General features: G+C 42.9%; 1 protein-coding gene across 1 annotated transcript; it reads right to left on the reverse strand.

Moving 5' to 3' along the window:
• Positions 1 to 3,009: 3,009 nt before the first annotated feature.
• MARCKS (myristoylated alanine rich protein kinase C substrate) lies at positions 3,010 to 8,824 on the reverse strand. Its single transcript, XM_026726589.2, has 2 exons — positions 8,262 to 8,824; positions 3,010 to 6,168 (listed from the first exon to the last, which is right to left on the reverse strand). The coding sequence occupies exons 1-2, from the start codon at positions 8,361 to 8,363 to the stop codon at positions 5,398 to 5,400; spliced, it is 873 nt and encodes a 290-aa protein (XP_026582374.1). The 5' UTR covers positions 8,364 to 8,824; the 3' UTR covers positions 3,010 to 5,397.
• Positions 8,825 to 10,078: the final 1,254 nt, after the last annotated feature.

The raw sequence follows: 10,078 nt of genomic DNA on the forward strand, positions 1-10,078 counted from the left end.
TAACTATCACTAGAGTTATACAGCAGTTTTTCTACTCTTTCCAGAAAAAGTTATTCAAAAACAATTATGTGCAACACTATGCATCAGAAGAAAAAGTTTCTAAAAAAACTATCAAAATGCTTTATTTCTTCACCATATTTCAATTTTGAATCAATGTCTATGGAGATTCTTAGTCATCCAGATCATGGTTGTCCCAAAGGTGCTTCTTCAAGAGGCAACTAGATTTTCTGTTTTTTTTCTTTGAAAACCTTTCACTTCTCATCCAAGAAGTTTCTTCAGCTCTGACTGGTTGGTGAAGAATGGAAGGATATATACTCCTTGCAAACAGCTGGTCATTTGCATTCTTTTAGCAAGTTGTTAAGATCACCTAGAGGTTTACCTGTGTCATCAGGGTCATCTGAATGGTGCAAATATGTGTGGCACCTTCTTGGAACTGTTGAAAGGTCTCTGTTGTAGATTGGAGATAGATGGGGAAACAAAACATACATTGTGGAAACAAAACAACTACTTCATAACTGCATGGCACAACATAGGAGAACACATCAGGACAAGATTCAGCAGTCCATTTGCATTTAAAACACACTGGCCACTGTTTTGAAGACAGCAAAGTCCATATTTTGGTTTGAAAGGGGACAAATAGGCCATCTATGTCAAAATTGAACAGCCCTCTCAACAGAGGTAGTGATATGACATCATCCATCTCCAATCTACAACACAGTCCTTTCAACAGTACCAAAATGGCTCCACACCCAATTGCACCATTCAAGTGACCATGATGACATAGATAAACCTCCAGGTGACGTTAACAATGACCAGCTGTCTGTAAGAAGTCTATATCCTTCCAGTTCCCACCATCCAGTCAGAGCTGAAGAAGCTTCTTGGATGAGAAGTGAAAGTCCAGTTGCTTCTTTGAAAAAGCACCTTTGGGATTTTGAATCAACTATTAAAATCATTCCCTTTAATATATTATGGGCATTTTCTAAAATGAACAAGTGTGTGCTATGCAGTATTTATAATAGCTTAAAGTCTTGGAAATCTTTTCAAAATCCTATTTACCAAATATTGCATGTAATACTCAGTAGAGATAATTTTAAATTTTTAGGGATACATGGAAATTCTCATAATCACTCATGGTTGGCACAGTCTTTAGTCACTGTATATTCTAATTATCAACTACCCAGAGTCGTTGGGAGTCAGGTGGCATATAAACTTAAATCATTGCTTCCCAAACCTTGGTAAATTATTCAAAATTGGATAAAATGGATTTGTGTATTGGCAAAAATCCAATACACAATCACAACAGGGACTTTTAAATTGAAGTTTAGCCACATTGGGTAAAAAGGGCTGATTTGTGGTTATGGGTAATGAAAAAAAAAATAGGAACCACTGATTTACAATCAATCATTGTTGCTTTTGATGGCTACTTATACTCATTTATTTAAAAGGTTTGCATGGCTTCTCATCTTAGAACACATACCTAGACAGCTCACAATAAAAAAAACATAAAAATAAAACCCCAGCACTTCATTTAACTTCTTTGGATGTTTCCCACCAAACATGCATCCATCTTGCCCAGTGCCAGGTGAAAGAACCAGCTCTTTATGGTTTTCTTTTGAGAGAGATGAAGTCTATTCATAGTTATGAGATTTCTAATACATCTTTACAAACTGGATTTGTTCACTCTATTGTTGCTAAAGAGCTGATGTTAAAATTAATATTAAGTATTGATACTTAATATTATTGAAATGTTTATTCTAGGTAAATTAGGAAAATAGTTTTAAGTTACAGTGTTCAAAAGTTGTAACTTACGTTTTGTTAAAATATGCTGTAAATTTTTCATTTTAGCACGCACATGTGCCAGTTTTACAGCATAAAATTGGTCTATTGGTCTTCTCCCTCCAAAAATATTAACCTGTGCTTCATTCTTCAGAAGCTGCAGAAATTTTCATTTTAGTGCATTAAATTCATGGAAAATCAGTAAAAGGGGATAGTTGTACTAGTAACAGCCTTATATTTTAAAATGGAGTTAAGATTAGACGACTTTCCTGAATAATCTTTCCTGAATAATGTAGGCAAGCTGTAAAGAGGGAACAAGGCATTTCTTAACATTCTCACTATCCTCCCAATCTTTCACCACTGGCCATACTGGGTAAGGCCAAGCTCAAAACATTAGGTGTCCTACTAGGCAGCTGGCAAAATTAAAACCAGTTTCCAATACCAAGACAAATTATCCAACTTCTATGTTAATTGTGTAATTAAAAATTGTACTGTATTAGATTTACACCTTTGCTTTCTGTTGGAGAATTTGATGTATTGGTAGAAATAAAGCAGCGCAAAAGCAAAGCATGACATGGCTTTGCATAAATTACTTTCTGTATCATGTATGCACTTAATCTATGTCTTTCCAAGAAAAAAATGTGCAAAGCAAATTAGTAGAATTTGAGGTTACTTTTTAAGAATTTGGCACAACAGCAATAAGCCATCTTTAAAAAAAAAAAAAAAACATTGCAACTTGCATTCAGCTCTAAGACCACATATTCTACATAGACAAATCCAATCCTAAATGTTACTCTGCATTCGGGGTGTCAAACTCGTGGCATCACATGATGTATCACGACTTTTCCCTCTTCGCTAAACTGGTCATAGGCGTGGCCAGCGTGTGGCGCATCCGGCCCACAAGTTTGACAGCCCTACTCTACACAGTTGCAGCAAATGATGACTCCTTGGTATATCCCTCAGGACACAACCCCACCATTTGCAATGCATAAATTGCATTGCAATTTTGGCCCAGCCGAACCAACTTGGGTAGAGGGACAAAAAATAATAATTCCATTTAAATCACTCTGTATGCAGATGTAAATGACAGCTAGTTTTATTATTTTTTTAATGACTTAAAAACACACGATGGGCCAAGAGTCACAGATCAGGTGTACAACCACATCAATACTTATCAAGAATTATGATTAGAAAAGTGTCTCACAGATGGAGTCCAAAAATGACACTGGTATGGAAGATTTTACATCCATTTATTTCATCCCATGGCCATTTAAAGCATAATAGTCAATACATTTCTAACACTACAGAGAAATACCAGGGTGACCAGAGTATATATACAAGCAAAAAAAAAATATGGATAGCTGAGTAAGAGTATGTATTCGGAATGGAATCCATTGAACCTCATTCAGCCCAGATTTCGTTTTTCAGGGAACAAGGTGCTAATGTGCCACTCGCTCATAAAATAAGTGTAATTGCTTCTAAAGCAAGTTACAGCTGAAAACAGAGGGAAGGGAAGTTAAATGTAACACTAAATTTCATCTATAAACCAAGGAACAATGCTTCTTTGAATCAATGTCCATCCTCCAATAACATTAATACTCCATTATTTGTTTTTACAAAAGCCTACTACTGTTTTATTAAGGCCTGTTTTGCCCTGAGCAGCAAGGTGGAAATTAGCCCAAATGTCTAAACAGTTAAAAGGCAAGCACCAAGTGACTTTTATAGACAAATATAGCAATTTTTGTTAATGTATAGTTGGGAGTAATATACAAAAAGTATTGCTCATTCATTTGGTAGAACAAACTTTTTTTTTACTCTAGCCCAAACTTCCAGAAAAGGTTGTGTTCAAGTTAGGCACTGAAGTAATGTTGAAAATGGTTAAGAACTTGCATGTAAGATTGGACCTTTTGCTGTCTTGACACCTGAATTCTGGTGTCCCTGTTGGAAAACTCAGGTTCAGCCCCAAGACATTCCAAATAACCACAGCTAAAGTGTCAAGTCAACTCAAGCTAAGAAATAACTAATATACTAAGGCGATCCTTAAGGATTTGATTACATACATACCCATTCTAGCTGAAGTCAACTGGTGCAAACATGTTGTGAACACATTTGGTCTCTTAATCTAGTTTCTCCCCAGAACTCAGAATTAGCCAATCAAGTGTCCACACTGGCAGGGCCAGTTTAAAATCCAATTCACACATCTATTTAGAAGGCCTTAAAGATCTTCTGTCTACAGATATAAGTTTTAATAGGGCCAGGAGGCCATGCAATCTATACTACAGAAATTGAGAGTAATGTTAAGGGGCAAACAAGTGCCTTTTTTATACAAATTTAAACAATACAAGTAATCAACTAAGCTACCAAGAGTATCCAGAAAAAGAAACACAGCCAAATTCTACATTTTATTCACATTTATTTTTTCGCTTTTAGTGTGCTCACAGAAAATTAGAACACCTTAAGCAGGAATTTAATAGCAATTTTGTAAGCAAAGTTACATTCCATCTCTAAGTCAAATTGGTCAAAGCTTCTCCAGTATTTACAAAAAACATGATAGACATGATGCTACACAAAAACCATTGCATCTGAAATTGTTTTCTTTTTATTTTCAAAGACAACTGGAAAAAGAAAGCATTGTCTGCTGTCATCAAAAACATACCACAGTATAAACAGTAACCATTCCACTTATCACAGCTTGGTTGAGTTTAAAATAGTGTGTGGCTTTTGTTTTTTTTTAAAGGTCCAAGATTACTGCAATTTTACAAAAAAAAAATGGGCAGGGTGGCAAAAAGTTGCAAACTTAATGTGCTTCTGGATATCAAGATTTGTTTTTATACAATAGTCACAGTTAAAAACACCCTGCTGGTAATACATAATTACACTTTATTAAGGTCATAAACCAGCAATAAACAATAAAGCCTATACAACTTGTATTTCTACTTAATCACTGACTGGTACAGCTAACATGAGATAAGTGAAAGTTCCTATGGTTTAAATGAATTTCCTAAGACTATGATTTTTTTTTTAAAATCTGAGTATTGGATTTTTTTCTTTCTTAATCAAGACTTGTAGTGTTGTAAACCTTATAGAACATCTGCCTCACAAAATACATTGTAATAACTTTCTTTTTTTAAAAAAAGACTAACCCCTTATTTCCTGTGGCACATTTTCTTGGCAAATTATCTGCACCACTAATTCCCCATTGTGAACCCATCACTTCATTTGCTATCCCTTATTGACTCCTCCATCTCCTTCATATATGGGCATGTCCATAGATTGACAAAAGAAAAGAAAGTTTACATTTTGAATAAAGATGCGAAATATGCAATAAACATTAATACTGATGTAAAAAAAAAAAAGGAGGAACAAGGCAAAGGGAGGCATTTAGTCTCTCCTCTACCGAGTTGGAATGGTGGTAACAGAATGATTTGAGATGGGATCTGTGGATAGAGACAAGAGATAGAGAGAAAGAGAGAGAAAGAGAAAAGAGAGACATCTTTTAAACCAATCCCTGGTTGTAGACAAGTTCTCCAAAACCAGTACCTGGCACCACTCCAAACAAACAAACAGGGGGGAAGAAAAGTTCAATCATCTCAAAATTGCCATTCTTTTCATTGCCTTGTTTTACTCCGCCGACTCGGTGGGTGGAGCTTCTGGACTAGACTCAGAGGCAGCTTCCTGTGAAGGAGCTGCTGCCGCCGCCGCCGCCGCCACTGGCTCCTCTGCTTTGGCTGCCTCTGGCTCAGTTGAGGTGGCTTCGGTGGTAGCGCTTGGGACCTGAGCCGCTGGCACCTCTTCTGGTTTCTCCTCTGGCTTCTGCTCTTCAGGAGCCTTGGCCTCTTCTCCTGCAGGCTTCTCTGGGGCAGTCTCTTCCAATTGAGCTTCCTGGGAACCCCCGGTCTCCTCTTTGGCGTCCTCTGTGCTGCTACCAGCGGCAGGGGCTGAAGGCGACACCTCCTGGGAAGCCTTGGCCTCCTCATTGCCCCCAGGCTCTGCATCGGCCGCCGCCGTGTCAGCTTTCCCCCCTTCCGAAGCTGCCGCAGCGTCATTCTCTGCTCCTTCCCCAGACTCCTTTTTGTTCTTTTTAAAAGAAAAGCCACTTAGCTTAAAAGACTTCTTGAAGGAAAAGCGCTTCTTTTTTTTTTTCGGGGTCTCATTACTGGAAGACGGGGTTGCTCCCTCCTCGGTCTTGGAGGAGGTCTCCCCTTCCACAGGCGAGGCAGGCTCTGTGCTCTCCGCTTCGGCAGTCTCCTTTTCGGAGGCAGCCTCGGATGGGCTCTGCTCTTCCTTGACCGACTCCTCCGCTGGCGCACTGCCGTTTGCTTGGACTTCCTCCTTGACAGCCTCTGCAGCTGCTGGGGAGGCATCGCCGTTCACCTTCACGTGGCCGTTCTCCTGGAAGAGGAAAATGACTGTATTATTGGAGGGCACGTTCTCTTAAGACCCAGTGCATGGCAGCCTCTGGTTGGAGCCTTCATCTCCCAGAAGCTCTGGAAGAAGCCCAAGGGGGAAATTCTGGGAGGTTGAAGTCCAATTCAGAAGGACCAAAGGGGGGTGGGGTGGAACATTGCCTGGCACTTCTCCAAAGCAAAAGTGGAACGGCCCCATCTACAGCAGCCTCACTTCGGTCTAGTGGGTAAAACACCAGGCTTAAAAAAAAGCCAAAAAACCAGAGACTGTGAGTTCTAGTCCTGCCTTGGGCTGAAAACCAGCTGGGCGACTTTGGGCCAGTTGCTGTTTCTCCGCCCTAGGAAAAAAACCAATGGTAAATCACTCCCCCCACCCCAAAAAAGGCCAAGAAAACTGTAGTGACTTGTCATCAGGATTCATGATTGACTTGAATGCACCCAAAGAACAAAGCAAAACAAAATAAAAACCAGCCAAGGCTTACAAGCCGTTAGGAGAGAGGCGGAGCAAGATCAAGTCACAAATTGGTGGGCTGTGGCAGCACGTTGCCCCAGACCTTCCCGCGGCTTTCTTGGGAGGCAAAGCGCATGACGTGTCGCCAAAGGCTGCGAAGAACACGCCATCCAGAGCCGAGCCAAGCCACGCCCCCCCCCGCCTTTCCCCTAGCTAGTCTCTTAAGGGGCGCTACGCGGCAAGAAGCCCGCGTCATCATTCTCCAGACGCATCGCACGGCCCTCGTTCCGCTCTTCCCTTCTTTTTCTCCCTCCACAGATCCAAGCCGCCGCTAATAAGCGAGCGTCGGCCTCTAGAGGGCACTGTGGCTCCGTCTTGCACACCTCGAGGCCGACGGTGGGACAGCCCAGGAAACAAGGCTGAGGGAGGAGCGAGCTCGGCCAGAACCGGCTCCAATGAGCGAACAAAGCTTCCCCAGTCCGCTTCTATCTACTCAAGCCCGTTTTCTTTTCTTTCCTCTCCTCTCCTCTTCCTTAGTTCCAAAGCAGAAAACGGCCAGCCTTCCTTTTTCCGCCTCGGTTTAATCGAGGCAAGAGGCGCTTTCCAGCCACTCACCCGATCACATCTGTTGCTCGCTCTGGCTCTGGGGCTTGAACGCGCCTCAAAGGTTTCTTTCTGGAGCAACTACAGGGTGGCCAAGCTGGCACCGGCCGACAGCACGGGTGGGACGAGTCCCCATGCCTCTTAGACACACTACTGGAAGGAGCACAAAGCGCCTAAATAAATACGGGGCGGATTACAACACCCTCGTAAGACTCTCCACATACACACACACCGCTATCCCAGGTTCAAGCCGCGGCGAAGGGACCCACGCGGGCCAGTTCCCCAAGAAGTGTCCCCATTTACGTTTCACACACACAAACGCCTCCCCGCATTCTCATCCTAAAGTCGCCGAAGAGCATCTGCGTTAAGAGGGCCCCAGCGAAAGGGAACGCAGAAGAGGCCACCACAGCCCAAGCAGTAAGCTACGAGCAAAGCCAGCCAAGCAAGATGGAGAAGAACAAAATTTATGCACGACAGCCCCTTCCTCTATAACGCGGACAACTCTCCAGCGCCCCTAATCTCAATCTTGCTTTTCAGGTATCTCCGGCAGCTCTATCACCATCAACTAGATCTCCCTTAAGGCGCCAAAGGCGGGGATGGGGTGGGGGGGACGACACACACAGCCTGTTAAAAGTACAGGAAACCGCGGGAGGCCACATTCAATCCGACCACCAAAGCATATACAAGCCAAAAAGAAAAAAGAAAGGATGGTGGTAAATTAAGCCTTCCTGCGGAGACCAACTCGGAAGAAGACACCATACAGCAGACAAGCATCTCGCATTGTCTCCCCCTCCCCTCCTTACCACCGCATTATACACATGCAACCGGTTCAAAAAATAAAACCCCACATAAACACGATGCCATAAACAGCCACTATTTATTTTTAAAAAGAGTTGTGATCGGTTGGAAAGCCATTCTCCTGCCCCCACCCCCCCACCCCCACCCCGGAAAAAGGGAGAAGCAGAATAAGCATTGCACTCAGCCCAGAAATCAGTAACAAATCCATTAGCCGCTCCTCTTCTTACCTGCCCGTTCGCCTTGGAAGGAGATGCAGCTACCGCTTCTCCGGGTTTTTCAGCAACAGTAGTTTCGCCTTTTGCAGCGTTCTTCGAGAACTGGGCGCCCATGCTGGTTTATTCAACAAAGAAACTCGGCAGATCCAAAAGAAGGCAAACAAAGAACACGGTAGGTTCGTTCGTATAAAATGCTGGGCGACCAGCAGCCTGAAGAGCAGCGATATACACACAGGCGCGCGCGCGCACACACACACTCACACACCAGTGGGGGAGGAGGGGGGGAAAAAGAGAAGAGAGCCGAATATGTTTAAATATATGCACTCCTTTTTTTTTGGTTTGTTTTAATAAAGCTGAAGAGGTCAAAAAAAGAGAGACAGCAGCAGAGGAAGAAAGGGGGATTTTAAAAAGGCAGGAAAATAGTCGAGCAAAAATATCAGAAGCCCAAGTTTAGTACAAAAAAAAAAGGAGAAGTAATAAAAAAAATCCCAGATTTGTAGCCGTACTGTAGACAAGGGGAAAATGGAGAAATCTCCCTGGTCGCTAATAAGATGCGGAGTCCAACGCCCAAGTGCACAGATGAATGGGCTTCCCAAGCACTGACGGCAGCCCCCACCCGCCGTCCACCAATCAACGCCCCGCCAGACAAAAGAGAGGGCGGGGCCTCCAATTGGAGCGAACAATGGAGCTGCGATTGCAATAATTTGAATTCGGCCTTGGACTGATAATTAATGCTCCGAAGAACATAAATAAATTAGTGGCATAAAGACTTGTGCTCTGATTTCTTGCTAAAAAGAAAAATCGAAAGATACGCGGTGTTTACTGCCCCCTGCCAAATGCTCCGTAATATATATATATATATAAAAAATAAAGGGGAGGGGGGAAGATTTTGACTTGCAGGGTTGGTAGCCTCTGTTTACTGTCTTGAGTCTCTTCCCCCTCCCCACCCCTGTTAAGTTAGAGACAATGGTTTGACTTGTGTCCGTTTGTGATTTCATTTTCTCGCCCCCGCTGCCGCCCCCTCTATTCCTCCCCCTGCCCACACCAGCTTCTCCCCCCCACCGAAAAAAAAATCAACAGGTAGGGAGGGTTGGTCCTTTCCCCCCTTTAATTGGTTGCAATTGTTCAATTCTCTCAATTTGGAAAGTATTTAAACCACGTAGATAGAGTTTCGCTAAGGGAGATCATGAATTGAAAAGTATGAGGTCTGTAGGCCAGATGTGAAAAATGCTTAAAGCAGCTGCCGCTGTTACCTTGGCGGTACAACGCTTAATCCCTTCCCCCAACAATACGGAGTGAGGGGGGAATGTGAGGAGCCTACAGCTCTAATTAAATTTCGCTGCCTGATTAGTTCTGATTTCAATCTTTTTTGGAAACTGCCGAGAATGCGAAACCTTTTTTTTTTTTTAATGAGGAAGCTAGTACCGTAGGAATGTCGGTTTCTCCTTGTGTGCCTAAATAGCATCCACGTGTAAATGAAAAAGACTTCCAACTCGACGGAGCTCAAATCTAAATCGTTTTATAGGTTGCTTGTCGGAGCCATGATGGTTTGTATTGTATGACAATTGCAAGATTCCGGATTTCGAAAGAAAGGGGAGGAAAAGGAGGGCTCGTCTTAAGAGCAAGAAGCAGCCGGATCCTAGCAAGTTTCTAATTTTCCCCGCAACCCCATCCATGCCAGAGCGAGCAGATGCGCTTAACTGCTTAATCCTTGCTGAGTTGCCGCTTCTACCCCTTGGGTTTAAATCACTACAGTGGAGCCATAGGAAACGTCGGGGGGAAAAATATCTCTCGCTTCGTTGCTTGCAAAGCACATACCAAGGGGGTCG

The sequence above is a fragment of the Pseudonaja textilis genome, chromosome 1 (genome assembly GCF_049901715.1).
Source record: "Pseudonaja textilis isolate UNSWEBS1 chromosome 1, rPseTex1.2, whole genome shotgun sequence".
NCBI classification, from domain to species: Eukaryota; Metazoa; Chordata; class Lepidosauria; order Squamata; family Elapidae; genus Pseudonaja; species Pseudonaja textilis.

Bases quoted from the DNA above. Each gene is read 5' to 3' on its own strand.
- MARCKS (XM_026726589.2), bottom strand. From the start codon at position 8,363: ATGGGCGCCCAGTTCTCGAAGAACGCTGCAAAAGGCGAAACTACTGTT. The intron at 6,169-8,261 runs GTAAGAAGAGGA...TTCCTCTTCCAG, and splicing joins CTTCCAAGGCGAACGGGCAG to GAGAACGGCCACGTGAAGGT.